This window comes from Populus alba, chromosome 9 (genome assembly GCF_005239225.2).
Source record: "Populus alba chromosome 9, ASM523922v2, whole genome shotgun sequence".
In the NCBI taxonomy this organism is placed as follows: Eukaryota; Viridiplantae; Streptophyta; class Magnoliopsida; order Malpighiales; family Salicaceae; genus Populus; species Populus alba.
Window position 1 is genome coordinate 4,844,213 of NC_133292.1, and position 22,309 is coordinate 4,866,521.

Sequence of the window (22,309 nt, forward strand, 5' to 3'; positions counted from 1 at the left end):
CATGATTTTATACTCTTTTAAGTGGACATAGAGATTCTCTCTTGGTGGGGGGGGAATTTTCATTTGGGGGACCTTTTAAGCATCCTTTACTCCTTCAGAAGAAAGAATCTTCTTGTTAATTAAGTGTTTTGTTGAACTAATGACTGCTGCCAAATGAGACAACTTAGTCATGATGAATTATCACTGCTGCTGGCTGCTGCCATGAAATTTCAGTAAAGTAACTTCGCTTTTGTTAATGTTAGGTTTTGCATCCATGGCACACAAATAATCTTCCTATGAATCAATCATGGCATTGAATTAATGATTTACAATGCCTTGTAGACGAAAAGTATTTCTTTTTCTTATGATGCCACAGACATTGATTTAACCATCCGTTTCATTTCGATGAATTAATCATCCTCGCAATGATGATCTGTGAGCTATAAGTAACTTCCAAGAGTTCACTAGAAATGTGTTTCAAGTTTCTTTTGAATTTAATCTCGTTTAGCAGCAAGATACCTTGTGTTCCACACAAGATTTCCTCTTCTTTTCTCCCCTGTTCGTGTTTAACTAATTGCCTAGTGATGCCTGCAAACTATCAGCAAGAGGAACAGAGTGAAATCCACCTCAAGATTTCAAGGACTGGAACTTGGCATTTAGCCAGATTGGCTGGTGTTAAAAGCCAAGCCTGCTGCCTTGTTGCCATTGATACCACCATTGCCATTTCATCGTGCTTTAATGGAGCAAACATGGTGAAACCCTAGTGACCACCCATGTCCCTTGCATATAGATGCTGTCATTCTCTTCAATCCATCTGATACAGGACAGCATATATCTACTGCGATCAAATTCAATAGGCGTAAGTGATACAGTTTCATTGCTGGTAGCAACAGGGCCATCCCAACTAGCTTTTTCAGCAATAAATGACAAAGAACAGCCACTATCCTTTTTTCTAAAGGAGGAGAGACCTTTCTGCAACTTGCACATGAAAGCACCTCCATTCACTTTATTCCTATTTCAATCAAGAACTTAACTGGTTACAAGTTACCAATTACAACCACAAAAATTATGTCAATTATTAACACTTTCGGTTATCTATTGCTCTCTATTTTCTCAACTATATATTCTGATTCCTACAATGGTATTAGTTGAAATATACTTCATACTATTTTCGACAATAATGCAGCTCTAATTTTCTAGCCATATGTTAAAAGGGTTCGTGAGGTTGCCAGATGAAGTAATTTTGATTCCCTACGAAGCTTATCTGGTCATCAGAGATCGAAGAATAATTACTTATCGAGGGCTTACTTTTACACACAAGCAAAAGAAGAAGCAATGGAAAGCAGAAGCAGCATTCCGTCTATATATAACATTAATGCCCTTTCGAGTAAAACAAAGAGACTCCAGTACCACAATTAGAGGCATCTTGGGACAAGAGAAAATGGATGAGAAAAAGGAGCATACCATGATAAATTATTGTGGTTGCGAATCTGATTCTGCAATTCTTAGTCTTCCGAATTCCCTTTCCTTTTATTGACAGAGATTTGCACACTTGCAACATTGATGTGATATATCTATCTCACATAACCTCCTCATTATTGTCATCGCAACACCGAGTTCACTATTAATTACATGTCGAACAATGAAACAGCTTGGAGAAAATACGGATATGGACCACCGAGGGTTTGCAGACCGAGCTTGGAATGAAGTGTATGTCAAGCATAGAATTGGTTCTCGGAATTTAACGATAGGAACCCTTATTTGCTGCCCTACCTGATCCAAAATATTGGACCTTGGGCTTATCTGGGCCTTCAATTTATTCAGTCAAAAGAAGTGCCCGCTTTGCATGTTAACCCAAAGCCTAATGGAAATAGAGGTTCATCTGAATTATCTCTGAAATTCATTGGCAATTGCTCAACCTTTCTAAACCATGTCACGGGCAGTCGGCCGCTAAAATCATAATCTCCAAATATAACATCTGTAATTCCCTCTCCTTCAGTTCCAGGCAACCAAGCAGCAATGAGACCATCTATCTTTTCCAAGAGCCATGGTTCTATAACCAAAGGTCTTCCAGATATCAGAATAACCAATGTGGGGATTTTATCAGCGACTGAGCTTATTATATCAGCCCCATTAAAGGGGATTGCAAGCTCTGAATTGTCACCAGTGAATTCTGCATAAGGATCTTCACCCACGGCTACAATGGCAAAAGAAAAATCTTGGCTTGCTAAGGTGTCTGGTGATGGAATTTTTTCATAAATCACCTCGGTTTCCTCTCCTATTGCTTCCTTAATGGCATCCAAGATAGTTGTCCCTGAAACATAAGCGACATTAATAAGTGTAATGCTTGCATTTTCTCACAGCATCATGTACTAAAGAGTGTGTGTGTATTTTTCCAGTAACACAATTATTATTGCAATGGCATTTCAAAATAGCAATGCCAACCAGTTTAGCTACTAAACTCGAATTTGCATAATTGTAGGGACTCACCAGGGATCTTACAAGAATCATGAAAGGGTTCAATGGGAGATGGAGAGGGGAGGGCATGAGGACTATTCCCTGTTTTTGTAATTTAGTAACTACTTAACAGACAAAATCTTGTTCCCCAACATGATACCGTAGTGATCAATACAAGTTGAAAGGAGAGTTAAGACATTAAACACACGTTCCAAGTCTATAAGCTGGCTTCTTCTCTTTCTTTCTTTATCATTCTATTTTCCTCTCAGGAAAGGGGAGTGAGAGGAAAACACAGAATCATTAGCGAGAAAAAAGTAACACACTTTGACCTATCACCTACATCACACCCGCTCACCCACAAACAGACACATCCTGAGAAAGATGCAAATGCAATTTTTGCAACCCATGAATATTCCAACAAGTGATCAAAATCAACTTGAATAGATAGTTGTTAGCATATCCAAGTTAAGAACTAAATGAAATCCGGACAAGGAACTCACGAATAACTTGCAATAAAGTGTCACTTTGTATTCATGCAGCAAATGCATGTGGCAGGTGGATTATATATGCACTTCCCCAATAGTAGAAATTCCTACCAGGAAGCATCTTCAAAGAAAACTAGAAACCCCCTAGGCATCTGAGGATCTACATGCACATTCAGTTAAATTTCATCATTAGGGATAAATCCACAGAACTGCATACCAATGGTGATTCTGCCACTCATCCCATTCCAGGCTATGGTCCAACCTCCACATTGATATCCAAGATTATCAGCATGTGTTCCAGCAACAAGAATCTTCTTAGCAGTTCTATCTAGTGGAAGAAGTGGTTTCTTTGGATTCTTCCCGTTTTTTAAAAGAACTAAGGACTTGTGAACTGCTTCACGTGCCAATTCTCTATGCAGCTGCATAAAAGCATTAAGATAAAGAAAGGTAACTTAAGGAATATACTGAACAGTGTTATCTGCAACTACAGATGAAGGTTTAAATCTGTTACAAACTCTAGTGGTGAAAAAAAATGATATAGATGTACAAACTGTATGCACACGCACAACTTTTTCTAATACTCGGGATTTGATCTCCTCATTCACATTATTAAATCAGTTTCCAGTATTCCAACTGGTGGCATTATCATTACTGTGTTGCCCACCTCCATAAATATTCAAATTCAACATTTTTTCCTCTCTTCCCTTTGTATGTTGATCAGTCATCTCCCCATCCACAGATGGATTCAGCATTCCAGTACCCAAAATATTATTTGACAGTACCTAAAAAATTATTTGAAGTGTTGATTTTACCATTTCAGTTTTGCGATTAAGGTGTCGGTTACCACCTCAGATGGAAATTAGATCCAGTGACAATGATGCATGATACAACAGTGGGAATGTCACTGTCTACAAGTATACCGTGTCTACCTCTCACTTGTGATTTTAAAACCTAAAAGAGATGGAAAAAGTAATTCGTCTTGGCTGGAAAATGGGGAAATTTTGTATCTTCTAATGAGAGAACTATGCAATTACTATGTGTTGGATATTCTGAAAGTTACCTTGCAACCAACTATATCTAGTAAAGATCTATCAGCAAACGGATATTCGAAAAGACCAGCCACAAACTTCACTCTCAGTATTCTTTCAACAGCATCATCAATCCTGGTCATCGGGATCTCCCCTGATTCTGCCAGAAAAATCAGATCTTTCATAAATTCTCTATGTTTCTGCCCCACCATTACCTGCATATTTTGCACATTGGGAAGTAAGGGCATAAATCAAGGAAAGAAACTTTTATTATAGGCTTGCTGGAACTTGAGTGCTGTCTCTACCATGTCAATTCCAGCATTAACAGCAGTGGAAACACAGCGACGATAGTTTGACCCAAGAGGTTTACTAAGTCGGTCTAGTGCTTCCCAGTCAGAAATAACAAAACCCTGCAACAAAAAATTGCTTCCCAGTCAGAAGTACCCAGACGTTCAAAAATTCATTTCCATAAAAACATAAAAGTATTTGATGAAAGCAGGAGTGATAATCCAACACAGCCTGCTATCTCCTCCCTCCAGAAAAGAAAAGGACGAAAGAGAAAAGGTGGAAACACTTCAAAATTTAAATGATTCAAAAGTCAGGTTTTGAGTCTTATTGATCACCAAAAAGAAAACTTCGAGATTAACAAGCCAGCAAGAAATCAACCAAATTTTGCATATCATTGTTTTAGTTTAGTGTCAGTTTAACATTCATTTTACAGATAGAAGATTCTGAAATAAAAATTAGAGGCAATCTTTACCTTAAAACCTAACTTGTCTTTCAAAACTTCTGTCAAGAGAAAATGGTGAGCGTGCAGTTGGCGTCCATTCCAACTAGAATAAGAAACCATAATAGTGCCAACACCCTGGGAAATACAGTCTAGATATGGTGCCATGTGAATCCTCTCTAGATCCTCATAAGACAATATAGTATCCCCCTCATTTAAACCTTTGTGAGTACCCCCATCTCCAACAAAATGCTTAGCACAGGCAATAACATTGTTTCTGGGATCAAATAATCATCAATGAAAAAGTAATTACCAATGGGGTTAGAGTAGCAAGTCAATTTACAAAACAACATATATAGGTCGACATTATGCATGCACGAGAATGGAACTGATCTGCAGAATCCAGGCGGTGTAGATTGAACTAGGAAATAAATTTCAGGCAATGACTTTCTTGCATTAACTCCAACAAGCACAACTAGAGCCTCATTGCCAGTGTTGTAAGAGAAGTTTCTAAGGCTTGTAGGTCGTATTATCAGAAAGCTGCTCACAAAAGTTCCTAACATGAAAGAGAAACAACGTTAACTGCACAACATTTGGTTATGCAGCCACTTGTTCTAGAATTTGCAACACTATAATCAACACCCTTTCGTGTGTAGATATTACTCCACAAATAGTAAGCCCAACACGTGAATTTAAACACAAGTATGAAAATTTTCTCCATGCAAAAACAAGTCCTCAAGAACAGATCAGCCCCACCCCCCACCCTCCGGAAAAAAAAAAATCATTTGGTGTCCAGAGAAATGTGATATTGTTATTTAACTTATTAAAAATAATGATCCAAACAACTCAAGATCCACTGGAAATTGGCTAGTTTGAAGATTTTGCAAGCTCTTTCATGATGTATTTCAACCAAATACATTTACACATCTTTTACAGATCAACTCATGGTGTATTTCAAGCTCAAACAAATTTCTATGCTTGTTATATAAACAAGTTGAGTCCCCAAAATCTGGTATTCGGCTTGATTGATTCATGAATACAACTTTCCTTCAAATGTTTGACACTAAATTATCATGAGGCATGTATTGGAGTAGTTCAGTTCCACAGGAGTGTAACCCATTAGGCAACGGATGCTGCATCACCTCGACAAGGCTACAGGGGTCTACTTTTTTTTTTTTTTACTTTGTTAAGTATTTTTATGAGGCTGTAGTCTTTAAGTTGTGATATATCAAACTTCAGCTGAATATCCACTCAAGCTATAGCTTATAAGTTATAACAGTCATTGACCCAAGTGAACTGAGCTCAACTTTGGTACAAGTGTGATAAGCTTAGGTAAGCAGGGTGACATAAAAGTACCTTAAGCTCAAGCCAAGTTTGATAGATGTACAGAGACACTAGAGTTGAGTCCAAACAGTCTCACATTTGTCTCGGCCCAGTTCCTATGGCTCCTAGTAAAGATGCAATATGCAAACCATGATAGTAATGAAAATGGAAAAATGGTTGATATTAACTTCTCTACCTTCCTGCCAAAAAAGGGTAGCCATTTGGGTGTCCTTCAGGTGGCTGTCCCTGCAAGCCTGTAACAATAGAGGCCATCTCTCTAACTATGTTAGTGTCTTCACTGTAGCTTTCATAGCATCTTCCCCACCGGGGATCCCTGCATACCTGTCAGCACCCATTGAATAAATTATTCTGCATACTATAGCTCTAAAGCAAGAAGGAATATAAACAATGAAGAAAAGAACAACGAAGAAAACCAACAATACCACTGTATGTTAATTCTGGATTTTCTTTAAAGATACCATACTATTGTGTTAGAGGCACCACATCTTTTCATAATAAATGATCTTCTAAGATTAGTACCAAGCCAACTCAATAAAAGAATTATTTATGTCATTAAATTTAAAGAACCCTATTTTCATTATATTATGGTGGTTAAGTTCTTGTCATTTTAATTATTCATTAACTCATGTCCATTTGGTTTGAATTTAATAGGTCAGATTTAACAAATATGACAAAAGGAATATGAGAGGATCCCAATCCAGTTTATCAAGCATTGCATCTGGTCTCCAAACAGAGAGTTATTTTGAATCTTGCAAATATTCACCGACCATGAATACCACATTGATTAAACAAAGGTAATAAAACCATCTAAATAAATTTTTACACTTCTTTCTATCACTGCTTGCACGCTTTCAATGCAAAAACTTTTATTTTCTTAGGAAGAACTAGGTGATTCTATTGGTTTCTTCTTGGTGATTTTGCAAGTTGTACAAAAATTTTATATTAAAATGATTAGACAGTCAATTAATTCAGCTAGAAATCCTGCTGCAGAACAAATCATAACCAGAGAACTCAAAAAGGAGTACCCAATTGCATTTACAAGAACTTACAGCCACACACGGAGCAAACGTATACTGAATGCCACAAGCCCTAACTTCAAGAGCTGTTGCAACACCTATCCTCCGCACCAAATCTGCATCTCTATATCACATTTTGGCATTACAGTTCAGGACAAGCAGTGACACTAATAAGTTGACTCTGAAATTAATCTTTCTCTAATTTCTCAAATGATGTAAACGTATCAGAAATGTTAATCTGAACATTAAGCTAGCTATCCCACTCAATAAAAGAACAGAATTAAAAACTCACCTGGTGGCTCCAAGGCCAACATTGTGCGGAAATATGGTGGTACCATAAACACCATTATTACCATGAACAGCATCAATCCCATATATAATGGGTATACCAAGCCGCGACTGAAGTGCTAACTTTTGAAACCAATCAACCATATCCGCCCAGTCAGACGACTTTGCATTTGGAAAAGGTGCGCTGCCTCCAGCGTTCATTACACTCCCTACCAAATAGTCCACTAACTTAATGAAGAAATGCTTAAAAGAAAGAAAACCCGAAAACAGAAAAACGACAGCAAACGTAAACTTCATTGAATCATTTAGACTATAACATATAAATTGAAGAGGATATATATATAAAATACCAATTCCAAGATCCTGAAGATAGTGGGGAGTGGCAACAGAGCGTTCGATTTGGGTCATCTGGGCAACCTTCTCTTTCAAAGTCATTCTTGAAAGAAGGTCCTTCACACGAGCTTCAATGGGTGAATTGGGGTCTTTGTAAATGCAGCTGCTGCTTTCCATTGGTCTGATCTAACTGTCTGGAACTAATCTAAATGTTTGGGCCCAATTTGCTTTGAATGATTGAAAAGGAGAAAGATACGAGCAAGAGAATAGAAGTAGACAAAGGTACTCCTGACGTTATTTTATAGCGGGAAAATGGCGGTAGTTACAGCCTACAAGAAGAGAACCACTGGCAAGGCAATGATAAGGTAAAGATGTGGTCTGGATTGAATGACAACGGCGAGCCTGTAGTAAGAAATATTGATCCAAAGAATTCGACTGGTCAACTAGTGGACTACTGCAAGATGATTCGTCTAATCAGCTAAAAGATGAAGATGATAAAAATATCATTGTATTTTCTTTTTGAAAAAATAAATAAATTAAATGGTATAAACTAATTTATGCATATAAGCAAAATTACAATAATCTTTTAAGTAAATTTTTAATTTTGAAAATTCTCTCTCTCTCTCTCTTTTTTTCCTTTTATTACAGATAAGTGGTTATAGAGGGTTTGATTTCTTTTTTCTTTTTCCTTTCTTCAATTACAGATAAACATGATTGATTTTTTTTTAATTTTGAAAATTACTTTTTTATTATAGATAATTTTTATTACAATTTTTTTTTTATTATTTAATTTTAAAAATCATTTTCACATCACATTGTAACAATGATGTATACTAAATCAACTAACAACATGAAATCATAGTTATTAAATTTAAATCAACCCAACGAATTAATCTAGAACTTAATTGACTTGATGACTGAACTAGTCCAAATAAGACAAAAGATAAAAAAAAAAAAACTAAATTAACCCGTGACCTAGCAAAACCCGGATGAGATTTTTTTTTTAAATGTATTTTTTCTCCTAGCTAGAAACCTTTTATTTATTTATTTGTAGTTGGTTATTAACTATTTTTAAAGTTCATTATATAAAAAGAATATTTTATTTTTTCGATAAGAGATTTGAAACCATTTAATATATTACTTTATGTTCATAAAAAAAAAAATATTTTTCAATGTGAGATTTAAAACCCTTTAGTATATACTTCATGTTCATAAGAAAAAAAAATTATGTTTGTTTAATATGGGATAAAAAAACCTTTTTTATTTAAATATTTTAAGTTAAAAGAAAACATATTAATATAATATCTTTTTAACGTGGGATAAAAAATATTTTGAAATAATTTTTTTTAAACTTTATTATTTATAATATATATAGTCTATATTCACATGGATTGTTTCTTAATTTTTTATATGAAATATTAAAATTTTAAATATTTTTTTTAAAATTTTTTTGGATTGACCTGAGTTAATTAGTGTAACCCAAGGTCTGGTTTCTTAGTTGAGTCTGAATCGGGTCTGATAACTATGCATGAAATCAAGTATAAAAATAAAGAAATCAAGTATAAAAATAAAGGAAAAACTAACGCATTCTAAAATTAAAAAAAAAAGATTAGTATCAATAAAATTAAATAAATAATTAATATTATTGAAACTCAGTAATATATGAACATCCAATAATATTTATCAAGAATTAATTGAGTCTTGGAGATGGTCACGTCAATTAACAAATGAATAAAATATAATTATTATTGTAAATCATTTTTTAAAACAATAAATTAATCAACTGTTATAATAAGCAGAGTTTTTTTATGTTAATCTGAAATTGTTTTTGTTGGTAAGAAATCATGGATGTACAATTAGCTATTAAAATGAAATTTAAGAATATATGTGAATCATATCCTCCGGTGGTTAAGAGTTAAAAAATTTACAGTACATGCTAGCTGTCCCGGTCCGAATTTAATAATTATAATTGGAATGGTAATTTGAACGCTAATCGTCAACAAAAATGTTAAAGTGCATTGTTACCAACCGTCAGTTTCAATAGGTATAAGCATGTATGTGTGTATATATATATACCGGTTTTTTTTTTTTTATAAATATTTTTTATTTAAAGATATATTAAAACAATATATTTTTTTAGTTTTAAAAATTTATTATTAAAACAATCATATTTAAAAAATATAAAAATATCAAAAAAATATTTAATTTAAAACAAAAATATTTAAATTTTTATAAAATTACTTTCCAACCACAAAAACAAACAATAGTCAATAGTTGCCTCTTGAATTTCGATCTTATCACCCACTTCATTTAATTTTAATGTCTTCTAACATTTTATTTATTTAAATTAGGACATGTTATTTTTTTTTCATTTTCTAATGAAATTTGGTTAGTTTAACCTCATTTCATTAATTGATTTACCGTTAATAAATAAATAATTATATGTACGAAAATAAAACAATCAATTAGAAATATTCTTAATAAAATCGAAAAAACTATGTCTTACAAGGTTGGATTGTAAGAATAAAAAACTCATGAATGTCCAATTCTTATGCATAGATATTATGCATGAAGTTGTTTTTCTGAACTAGTTGATCATTATCATCTCTGCATGCGTTGCAAAAAAGAAAAGAAAAATCTGAGTTTGGACTTTCATCTAACTCCTAAAATCTCTCACAATATCCTTTATTATGGATAACTTGGACTGTACTCATTATTATCACTGATGGTTTTGTTTGTTCATAAAAAAAACTTACTCAGTGATGGACTCTTGAGGTTTGATCACTATCTTGTTGCAATACACAAGAGTTTTTGTTGAACAAATCTTGCATCTTCCTCGACAAGATTTAATACGAATAAAAGGGCATCAACAAGGAACATGTTTTGTCATAAACACTAAAACTCAAGCTATTAACCATAATCAAGATCATCTCCAATTTAATATTTGCTATTAAAGGGAATTATCTCAGTGCCAATCAAGGCATGAAAAATAAATACAAAGGAAAACCCTATGGTTAAAAGAAACAATAAGAAATTCTATGCAATTGTATTCTCCTTGTGTTTATGCATGTTGGATTTCCAGACCTCCTCTACCAGTATCCTGATCCTTGTAGTACCTCTTCCAGAACCAGTGCTGCTTCCACACTCTTTCCACCATTTCATCAATTGGGATTCCTTTCGTCTCAGGTAGAAAGTATATGGCAAAAAGGCACATTACAACGAGCATAGCACAGTATAAGAAGAAAGTCCCTGCTCGCATGTGGCATAACATGGTGAGGAATGTTTGAGCAACAAGAAATGTGAAAACAAAATTCATAATAACAGCAACGGAGAAGCCAGCACTTCGAGTCTCTATCGGGAATATTTCACTTGGGATTAGCCATCCCAGGGGACCCCATGACCATGCAAAACCAGCCAAGAACACACAGACCAAGACGATCACAAGTACGGCATAATGTTTCGCCACAACGTTTGTGGAGTGCAAATGCACTGCGAGGATTACTCCAATTGCACCCTGTAAGGAGCAAAAAATGAACTGGTTTAGTGGTGCTAAAACAGATATCAGCAGTGGAAATTGAAATCATCGATCGAGACGTTTGTTTTTGGCTCACCAAAGAAATGAACATCTGAATGGCTGCTTCAATGAGCAATGCTCTTCTACCAAATCTGTCAACCACAACAATTGCAAACGCAGTTCCTATTGGTTTAACTGTATTAGTCATTATAGCCGACATCAATGATGCATTCTCACCTAACCCCATGGTTTGAAAGAGAACTGGGGCATAAAGCATGACCACACTGATGCCTGTGAACTGCTGGAAGATTTGAATAAGTGCACCACATACTAGTTGAGGCCTACCTGACTGTTTCCAAAGGTTCTTGAAGGGATGCCTGATTTGTCTACTAAATTCAACAGCTTGCGAAATTTCTTCGTACTCTTTATCAACATTATCAACGCCTCTAATCTTCTTCAAAGTATACAACCCTTCTTCATTCTTTCCTCGTTCTATGAGGCTCGTCGGAGTCTCCACGATCATAAGAGAGCCAAGGAGGAGAAGTAAAGCAGGGCATGCTGCACCACCCAGTGAAATTCTCCAACCATAGGGGTGTAATTTTGAAGTGGCATAATTGATCACATTAGCTGTTAGAATGCCTATTGTGATAAGGAGCTGAAAACAAAGATTAAGGCCTCCTCTGTACCTTGCAGGTGCAATTTCTGATATGAATAATGGCACTGCCTGCATTAGAATTTCTCTTATAGGTTATTTGGAAGCAGCAAACATGCTGAAAGTGATGTAAAAGTTGAGTAAAATAATGTGGTGTTCTGTTATTCCTTTCCGTACAAAGTTGAAGATCCCACAAATCACTCTAATATATTGTGTTATAATATGTTAGTCGACCACAATAAGAAGCAATCCTAAGCAAGAGCAGGTAACTAAGCAGTGAGTGTTCATTACTATTCTCTAACAACCTTAAAAAATATATGAAGAAGCTTCTCAAATAATCGGTACTGCCTGATAAATATATGTTTGAATTTCACCTGGTTTCCAAAACCAATTCCAGCGCCCAGACAAAGCCTTCCAGCGATCAACATGCCAATGTTGAGAGCAGCAGCATTTAAAATGGCACCAACAAGAAAGAAGACGGAGGCAATCTGCATGGTGGGTTTGCGGCCCCTTTTCTTGCAGCAAATTGAGCCGATGAAGCAAGCTACAATGGCTGCAAGGTAGAGGGAAGATGTGAAGAGCTGGAGAAGTTGACTGTTAAATTTGCAGTAGTTGTTTGCTTTAGCTTGATGCTTCTTGACATAAACTTCAGGGAAGAACTTTTCCAAAAACATATCCATTCCTGTCACTCCTCCTAGAATCATATAAAACCACAAGTACGAGAAAACAATTAGCATAAGATTATCTGTGCTTTGTCAGGCAATAAAAAAAAAAAAAAAACTAGCATGCCTGATCTAGTTTAGGTATGTACCCGAAATTCCAATGTCGTACCCAAACATGAGACCACCGCAGGCTGCAATAACGGTACAAACAATGACCTGCCATGTAAGCTTGGCGGGTAAGTCCCGACGAACACCAGATCCATCGACCAGGGTTAACTCGGGCATGGTTTCACCTAAATCCGATACCTCTGAAAAATAAAAAGAGTTTTCACTTAATAACAATATCAGATAAGGTCACTTTGCTGCTGGGAAGAACAGGAAAAGCTGCAACATATATTCATGACAGTCATCTTTAGAGCTTGAAGTTCAGAAGAAGTTTGTTACCTAGGAAATTGATAGCAGATCAGAAGCATTTAGCCAGGTGGCAGAAATTAAGCAAGGATAGAAGTTTATTTATGAGAGCTAAATAATGGTTCTTATCGTATCAAACTCTTCCAAGTAGTATCAGATTTCATTAACCGATTCCTAAAATCTCTCTTTTGGTTAATTTTTTTTTTCTTTGTTTGAGATTGCACCTGTGGATAGCTTTTCTGGACTGTTATTCTCTCCAAATCAGCAACCAGCCAAGTTAACCATAAAAATACCTCCTTCTTCTGCTCTCTGATCGGTATTCTTCAGCACGAGTTAACCATAAAAAACAATAAAGAAACAGAAATTAAAAATGAGTTATGGTAATTTAATTTGTCAAATTAACATGGCCACGATGCCTGCAACTCGGGCATGCATAGATATTGTAACTCATAAACAACACTCAGCAATAGATTGATAGTCTGACAGATGACAGGTACATTCATGCTATCACTTGTTGGCTTTGCCTCATGGTGTTTGTAGAAGAATGTTGATGGAGATTGCCCGATACTGTTCCCGTCTCTTGTGCATTGGATTCTTTTAAATATCAATTATATCTCACAATGGGGTCTCTCTGTTCATTCTAGACACTGCAAAATCTTTGGCAATTTTATTTTTTGAATATTTTCCTGTCATCTAAATCCTTCACTACTGATGACTCTGCCATTGGTTTATATTCTGCAAAAATATCTTTCTTGGCCTTTTCATAACGAAACGATCAGTTTCCTTCCAGGAACAGCATTAATGCGGTTGAGAAATACTTTCTACAAATAAGCATTTATGATTGATGCAACATATAGTAAAAGAAAGAAAGGACATGAATCTTAAGGAAAATAAAGAAGGAAATAAAAAAAAAATGATGTAGGAGCTTTTTGGAAAAATAGATATTTTCATTGATTAATTTTACTTTTTTATTTTTTTTAATTCCGTATTATTATGTTTTTCAATTTTTATTTATTCGAAAGAAATAGTTTTACTAGTTTGTTTTTTTTATTCATTATTACTAGGGTAATGAAAATCAAGTGTTGTTTTTGGTATTTAAGGTTTTTGACTTGTAATGAACTTCTAAATTTCCATCAAAAAGCTTCGACGTGTTTGGATTTGAACTTGTCTATATATCTAATAGATGTTACACTTTGCTGGTATTTTGGATCACATCCAGTTTAGGATTTCTTTTTACCTGTGGTATCCTTAATTTTTCACGACTAGAATATGATACTTAATTCATCTGTGTCCATTATCGGTGATGTCAACATAAAATTACAGTTACTGCTTCAATTTATTCATAAAATTCCAGAGTATGGTCTCTGCTGTACCTGGAGAAACTAGGAACAAGAAATGGTTGGGAAAAGCCCTCTAAAATATTTCCAACACTAGAGGACTAGTGTTCTGTCAATCAAATGAGAAAAGGAAAGTATATGTTCAAATATGCATCAATGTATACATATGCACGCAGGAAATAAGTTGATCTGATTCGTACTTAGCTTCATAAAGTAGCATTGACATGTGATCTGATTTAGAACAAAACTTTCTATTTACTATAAAAAGAGAGAGAGATTGGAAAGTTGGCTATACTGTGGAGAATGAGAGAAACTAAGGTTTTAACCTTGTCAGTTGCTGTCAGCTTGACTCGACAACTAATGTCATTTTGACTCCTCTCGCGTACATTTGTACAGAAATATAATATTTGCCATTATATGATACCTCAAGCTGATCCATGTGGCTGTCACTTGCCTCTGATTTTGTAATCTTAACTTCAGAGTTCATAGTGTTTTTGAGTGATTCTGTGACTGGTGGATCGGTCCATCAATCTCAAGTTTTGTCTTCAGGTTCCAGGATCCTGCTTGACATAAACCCTGCTTGGCTCGGATATGGTCATAACAGTTAAATGAACAGTTGACTTTCCAGGATCCTCTGTGTTTTCTCTGTCATTTGAACTGTTAATTTCCCCTGCCGGGTATGATGGGATGACATTAACTTCATCTTCAGCCAATATTTTTGATTCACTTTCAAGGTCCCTGATGGATTCTGAATTTGTAAACGCCACTGCTTTAAGTGGTTCCGTAACATTTTCTTGGCTATCTAGTCTTTGATATTCGTCATCTTCACTGTCTTGTACATGGTTGAACTTCTCATTGTTTATAAATTCACTCACAACTTCTTCATTCACATTATGAATTATGTCAGCTGCAGAGTCCTGCAAATGAGGAGTATATAGTCCGGGTCAATGTCACAGAGCTGGAAAGGAGAGTTACTAGTATTCAATTGCTGTGAAAGCAATAGAGAAGAACTTGCAAGTGAGAGGAAAATGAGGGTATACCAAATTTCATGCTCTATTTAGTTCAAAGAATGAGAGGAAAAAGAAAAGAAATTCAAATCTTTACAACTGCAGTTCCATTTCATGGCAGCTTCAGAAGCAAAGTTTGCCCCCTTTCTTTTACACCCTCATTTTAGCAGTAGAATGGGTTGTAAGGAAAAACACTGCTTAGAACATCATATTACCTTTGCTTCAAGAGTCGCTAAGATATTTTCACCATCAACTGTCGGTTTTGATGGGTCAAAGACAGCCTTTTGATCTGTTAAATCTTTAGGGTTCCCTTGGACATCCTTGGTGCTTTCTGAGGTGCCAATGGCACCTGCTGGCTTTAACAAGTCTCCAATTTCCTGATCTGCTCTACGTGTTCCAAACCCGTCAGTTTCCTTGCTGTTGCTTGAATTATCAACATCCTCCATTGCTTGAGATGATACGACAATTGTTTCATTTTCATTAAATACTCCAGGACTGTAGTCATGGCCCTCTAGGGAAGTGACGTTGGCTGGTTTTACTGGTTCCACAAATATCTCCTGTCTAGTTGGAAATTGAGGTTCACCTTCACTGCCTTCAAAAGACCTTAGCTTCTCCAAATCTTCCTTTATATTTATCGATGGATCACTAACTTCACTGATGAGGTTAACTTCTCCAGCAACATCTCTTGGACGATTTGTTGACTCCTATTCAATGTCACATAGCTTAGTTTTTCTTCATGTTATTTTTACTAGCTAAAAATGTGAAATAATTCTTTGGTGCAGAAGTTAGATGACATAAGTGCAAGATGACATAAGTGCAATGATAAGTGGAACAATGTAGGGAACATAATACAGGTTGACATGTGACTACCTCTTCTTCTACCATAAGTTAGAAGGAAAACGAAACAATACTAGTAAAAATGATCCATAATGTCAAGATGACATAAGTGCAATGATAAGTGGAACAATGTAGGGAACATAATACAGGTTGACATGTGACTACCTCTTCTTCTACCATAAGTCCAGGAACAACTGAAGTAGAATGCTCCCCCTCGGATTTTGAAGCATCAATGTTTGTTTCATTGTCAGCGAGTCTTGCAGATGCATCTTCAAGATTCTCGAAAGACCTGGGGCTAATTTCCTTCTGTGGTTTTGACAGTTTTACAGGTGCCTCATTACCAATCGATGTTTCTGATTCGTCATCTATGTTTTTCCTGGATTTTAAATCCTCCATGGTTTCCTCGTCATCAAGCGATGATCCCTTCATATTCTCCATCTCAGTAGCTTCTTCAGTAGGCTTCCCTTGAGTGTTAGATGGTTCCTGCTCAACGAATGGTGCATCTAGTTCAGATATCTTACTAAAATGGGCTTTTGTGCCTCTATATCAATGCCGAAAAAACTGTTGTATACATGCATGGGAATGAGAAGAATGGGACATTTGAAAATTACAGGGATTTAATCACAGCTGAAAGCAGTAGAAAATGATATATGAAAACGAAAGATATGTGAACACAATTTTACTGGACTCCCTTCATAAATATCGAGCTACTGAAGGATCACAGACCTCAGATTTTTCCGATTTGTTATCAATAGATGGGTGATCTACCGAATCATTTACCACATGACTGGTATCTTGAGTTGCAGTCAGAGGTAATCTTTCCTCCATATCAGTGGACACCAGTTGACTGAAATCTGATGAAGAACCCATATCTGCTGGGATCCTATATCCTAAAACAGACTTTGGAGATGAGGATAGGCTTGAGTTGGTAGAAGCTTGTTCAACTATCAATTCTGGCAGTATGCCTGATGTAGTGGGATCATTAAAACTTTGGTTTACCCCAGAAACCCCAACTTCTGTTAATGTACTTTGATCTTCTCTTCTGCCTTGAGTTGAAGTCGGGTTGTCTTCAACCTCGACTGGCATTAAAGTGCTCTTAATGTCTGAATGTTCAGTCAGCCTTTCATAATCTCGGTCAATATCTTCAATAGATTCTAATTCTTCCACGCTGTTCTTAATGTGAACTAATGGATCATTCACCTTGTAAGTAATGTTTGCATCTTCTCCAGACTTCTCAGGAGAATTTAATGATTTGCTCTCTATATGCTTTCTAGAGTCTGAATTACTTTCAACATCTGGTTGTGACTGATCACTTACGAGTACTTGCATGGCTTTTTCAGCTCCACTATCTCTGTCTTCATTTGATTTCGAGTCTTCTAAGTCGTCATTTACGAGGAGCCTCGAGTCATTTACATTGCAACTGCCGTCCATACCCGCTACAGACTTCTCAGGATTAATCAATGATTCGCTCATGATATTGCTGTTAGATTTTGAATTACTTCCCTCAGCCGGTTCTGATAGATTGGCTATAACTACTTGCATCATGGAGTTTTCAGCTTCAACATGTATGTTTTCATTTGATTTCAAATCTCCCCTGTCATCGTATGTGACCGTGTCATCTGCATCGCAATTTATGTTCATATCTTCTGCAGAATTCCCAGGAGCATTCCTTGATTCCTGTTTTATTTATTGAGTTGCAAAGATGAGTCCAACAGCCTTTTTCTAATTCTTTTCTTGAGGTAGAGAAATATGAATTAGAATATACAAGATTCTGTGCTCTAATATTAGGAAAGAGAGTTAAATAATTAATACACTGAAGTCTAAACGTGTAAAAAAAAATTGATGGACAGTAAGCATAAGAAACTGTAATTTGATCCAAGTTCATCCGCAAACTGTAATAATGTATTATATTAAAGTTATTAACTGACCTGCGGCTTCTGAAAGTACACCTCAGAAGGTTTTTGTGGCATTGAATCCTCCATCAGTTGTATTCCTTCCTGGGAATGTTCAGGTGGAACTACATCTGAAGGATTAAAAGGCCTCTGCTCCCTTTCCCCTTCGACTATGTGTTTGACATAATTAAAGAGTTTTGGATCAATGCTCATTGAATGGGCTTGATCCTCCTGAGATATTTCAGCTCTTGAAGATGATAGCGACCAAAGTGATGATGAAGTTGGATCTTCTGTAATATCCCCCTCACCTACATCGTATATTTGTCTAGTCACGTTTTCGTGTTCTTGAACCTTTGGAGCAAGAGGCGAAGCTCCCCACATATCTTCACTCCCGGAAGTAATTTCCTGTTCACTATCCCCATCATAAACCAAGGACTCACCATCATTGGATGAAGCAATTCCATCTGCTGTCAGAGGGGGTGAACCGATCTCTGAGACCTCCACTTGCATGTCAGAAGCTATGGAATGGGTATGGGTATGCCAAGGATCCTTGTGCTTGTAAAAAAAATGTTCCTCCATTCCTGTGTTGTAAATTGCAGACGGGCTGGAATCATATGAAGGTTCAGCAACAGCACTAGCCTTAGGAACTGGACAAGGGAGAGAGTTCGGTGCACGATTACAAAACACTTCGGGAAATTTGAACGTTGTTGGCTGTAGGCTTTCTGAATTCTCAGCTGTCTTAGCATTAAAAATGTTTTCTGTGGAAGAAAATGGTCTTGGCCAAATTTTCTTGTGCTTGATTAGATCTGTGTCCCTTTGAATATCATTTCCATCACCTAAACCTGGATCCTTGTCATGATATTGTCCCATATTGTCACCTTTGTGTTTGACTCTACTGGTTTCAACTTCTCTATCCCGTTCCCGTTTGTTAGTAACCTGATTGGAAGATCGGGCTTCTTCCGTCACGAGATCAGTTACAGTTAAATCACGGCGCAAGGTTTCACCACGTTGGAATAATGAATGATCAGCCAGCAGGCCATGATTTTCCTTATCTGCAAAAAAGTTTATTGATTCAGTCTTAGTAGCAGAGGTCTCTGGTATTTTTTTTTTCTTAGTTGATGAAGAAACTAAAACAGAAGTCTGTCTTACCTAATAGCATTTTAGATCTAGAATATCCTGTGCCCTCATGTTGATCTAACTGTGTGTTCTCCAGGGGGGGAGAATATCCCAAAGAGAAGCTCTCATGCCTGCAGAAGAGCATTTCTTTCAGGTGATCTGCCATAAATTCTTGCTGGAAACTGTCTGCCATGAGATTAGGTTTTTCTTCAAATGGTTCATATGGAAGGTCAAATGGATTTTGGGTTGGTAACAAAATAGAAGGGGCTGAACTAGGTATTCGGTCATCTGAACTCTTAGAAACATGAAAAGTGTTGCTTCTTGCAACCAAAACAGGATGCATTGTACCTGGAGCAGCACTACTACTCATTTTGAATGACTTTCTTGCTCTACGTCTTGCAATTAGGCTCTCCAGCCTCCTATTTCTTTCTAGCTCAGAATCCCCAAGATCCATGAGATTCTTTTGATCATTCGCAGTCCATTCTACAGCGTTTTTGCAACCCTTTTCTGATTCTTCTTCTTCATCATCTACTGCAGAGCTTGAGCTCTCCGACTCCACCTCACCACCAACAAGAAGTTTTGCAGGCTGCTCGTTAAAGCTATCAAATGAGACAGTCTCAGGATTTGATGCCTCGCTGAATTCTGAAATATTCTCACCAAGGGAAACATTGTAAGAGGAACTTTCTCCACTATTCAAAGCATAGCTTGCTTTCTCCTCCATGATTACTTTCGGTTTTTGTTCGACCAAGGCAGTTCTGCCAATGAAATCATCATTTGAAGGCATGGAGGAAACCATGTTCTTTTCCTCTTTAACAGCGTGTGTATCCGATTTGTCTTTATTCTGGTTGACGTTTCTCTGCAACATTCTTCGAGCTTCAATAGAAGAGTTATCATCTCTATTGGCAGCATCAGCTGCGTCAGATGATATTCCATGTTCCTTCCTCTCAACCACCCCATGTTTTTGCGAATTCAAATAAAAACGGATAAAAACAGCAGTGCAACCAAGAAATGGTAAAGAGTAAATCAAGAAATAGAAAACTGTAGGAAAAAACAAGTATAAAGCCAGCAAGGTTAACGAAAAACCTGAAGCAAATGGATATTTTTGTACAAATGCAGAGCAAGAACCCATGGAAAATTTAAGAACTCTCCACATGAAAGCTTGAAATTCCATTGCATCAATACCCATTTTAAAAATTTATCCCTAAAACGATCTAGAAAGAATCAAAGAGATTGACATTACTTGAAACATGTAATTCACAGGCTGCCTCTTAACTATCTGCAATTTCAGACTCCCAGTAATGGAACTCATTACATAGGATAATAATCTACATGTTAACAGACTAACATTTCAAGTATAGTCTTTGAAAAGGTTTTCTTATTAAGATGGAATATCAATGGCTACCTAAACAAAAAGAAGGATTCAAGCCAATCTTCTGATCCCAAAAAAGAAAGGGGAGCTTGACAATGAGAGCTCAGCTGTAACCAAGAACGACAGCCAAGAAAAATCTTTTAGCTGGTTTCATTTTTAGAAATCTTTGGTTGGTTGTGAGCTTTGATAGATCCTTTTATTTAGGACTTCCACTTGTGTTTTTCTCTTCTCCTCCTGATTCATGGGTTAACAGGGGACAAAAACGAAAGAAAACATGTACAGGGAGTCAGGGACAGTTACTATTGCTGCAAGAGATTGGACCTGCAAGATCTTAGCCCATTGTTTTACTCCATATCTCCATTTTATTTCATTTCTTTGCAGGCCTTGGCGTCGGTGGAAACTGAGATTTTTTTTAGCTCCTGATTCCCATCTCCTAGTCTCATTCGCGTGTTAAAAGGCACAGAGACTGTTAAAAGATTTTTCTTTTTCCACGTTCTAACGATGCAGGACTCAATTTATTTATTTTTTTTGTTACAAAAGAAAAATAACAGAAGAAGTTAAACATTTTCTTCTTCTTAGAAATGCATATATTTTTAGAAATGCAATATAGAGAATAAGCAGTGATTGGCCATGATAGTATCTCCCTTTCTTCTTTTTTCTTCTTAGAATGCAATAGTTTTAGATAATCGTCTTTTGCCTGGGTTAAATATTTTGTTTTTTAATAAAAAATTATATATATAGGTTTTTTTAACATGTTTTTGTAGTTAAAAATTTTTTTAGTGAAAATTAAAAAAATTCTATGTCTTCATGTAATCAAATAAATCAAAAACTATATATGATAAATATATTTATGGTTTTAAAAAAATTAAAAATTCATCTTAAAACCCGAAACCAAAATTCTTACTAAGATTAGATCAAATTTGTTTTTTCTTGGCAATATCAAGGTAAAAAATCATAATATGAAATCGATTCCAACATAAATTTTTTCTCTTTAATGCTAAAATTTGGTGATTTTCTCTCACATTTCTCACGCCAAGAGCTAAAAAATAAAAAAAATAAAGTTTAAAACTAAAATTTATTTTTTCCTTTAATTATAAAAACTAAAAAGACCCAACATTTATAATTTGTAAAGTATAGGGACTGCAATAAATATTTTTTTCAAACGTTTTAAACACCCATACCCTACATTTATTTTAATTTGGTCCCTCATTTTTCAATCCCATAATTTCTTAACAAATTAGCTTATAATTTGATCTAATAAAAACAAAACTATAAAAAAAAAAAACTTGGTGAATAGTTTGTCAAAGGTAAAGGGGATCCACTACTGCATAGCAAATCCCTCCCGATTTATATTTTTTTAGTTAATATTTTTTTTTTGAAACTAAGCAAACATCACGTAATAGATTTTTTTCAGACAGACCTAAATGGGCAAACCAATGGGCGATTATGGACAAAAATGGGCTTAACTTGAGTGGCTCGGAAGCCACCAAAACAATTCCTATACTTCGCGGGAGTGCAGAACATATTCTTTTTAGATATTTTTAATTTAGAAAATATATTAAATTGATATTTAAAATATGTTTTTTTTTATAATTCTCAAAAAAATATAAACTATTTTAAAAAGTATTTTCCATGCAACCCTTTCAGAAGCAATATTATATAATATTATAATAATTATTTATAGAATTGGATTTTATAAATTCTAAATTTATCCTATTTTTTGTAGCCAATTATAGATGTATTAAAGTCTTGTTTATTTTTGTATTTTAAAATTTTTTTAAAAAAATTTTAAATTTAATTTTTTTTATTTTAAATTTAATTTTTTTTATATTTTTATATACTAATATAAAAAATA

At 35.5% G+C, this 22,309-nt stretch overlaps 3 protein-coding genes across 4 annotated transcripts; all 3 read right to left on the reverse strand.

Annotated features, from left to right (window-relative positions):
• Positions 1 to 1,305: 1,305 nt before the first annotated feature.
• LOC118035224 (uncharacterized) lies at positions 1,306 to 8,130 on the reverse strand. 2 transcript variants are annotated; one of them, XM_035040744.2, is made up of 9 exons: positions 7,675 to 8,130; positions 7,329 to 7,533; positions 7,070 to 7,160; positions 6,196 to 6,341; positions 4,710 to 4,953; positions 4,255 to 4,359; positions 3,982 to 4,164; positions 3,139 to 3,340; positions 1,306 to 2,293 (listed from the first exon to the last, which is right to left on the reverse strand). In XM_035040744.2, the coding sequence occupies exons 1-9, from the start codon at positions 7,832 to 7,834 to the stop codon at positions 1,800 to 1,802; spliced, it is 1,830 nt and encodes a 609-aa protein (XP_034896635.1). In that variant the 5' UTR covers positions 7,835 to 8,130; the 3' UTR covers positions 1,306 to 1,799. The 2 variants fall into 2 exon arrangements, with proteins under 2 accessions (XP_034896635.1, XP_073267568.1); XM_073411467.1 differs by lacking the exon at positions 7,675 to 8,130 and having other exon boundaries at positions 7,070 to 7,152; positions 7,329 to 7,347.
• Positions 8,131 to 10,718: 2,588 nt separating this feature from the next.
• LOC118035223 (sugar transport protein 8) lies at positions 10,719 to 12,770 on the reverse strand. Its single transcript, XM_035040743.1, has 4 exons — positions 12,635 to 12,770; positions 12,198 to 12,517; positions 11,269 to 11,895; positions 10,719 to 11,171 (listed from the first exon to the last, which is right to left on the reverse strand). Exons 1-4 carry the CDS (start codon positions 12,768 to 12,770, stop codon positions 10,719 to 10,721), a joined length of 1,536 nt encoding a protein of 511 aa, XP_034896634.1.
• A 2,008-nt stretch (positions 12,771 to 14,778) lies between these two features.
• LOC118035273 (uncharacterized) lies at positions 14,779 to 20,271 on the reverse strand. Its single transcript, XM_035040809.1, has 6 exons — positions 19,098 to 20,271; positions 18,006 to 19,021; positions 16,804 to 17,754; positions 16,243 to 16,560; positions 15,456 to 15,944; positions 14,779 to 15,150 (listed from the first exon to the last, which is right to left on the reverse strand). Exons 1-6 carry the CDS (start codon positions 20,269 to 20,271, stop codon positions 14,779 to 14,781), a joined length of 4,320 nt encoding a protein of 1,439 aa, XP_034896700.1.
• Between the last annotated feature and the right edge of the window lie 2,038 nt (positions 20,272 to 22,309).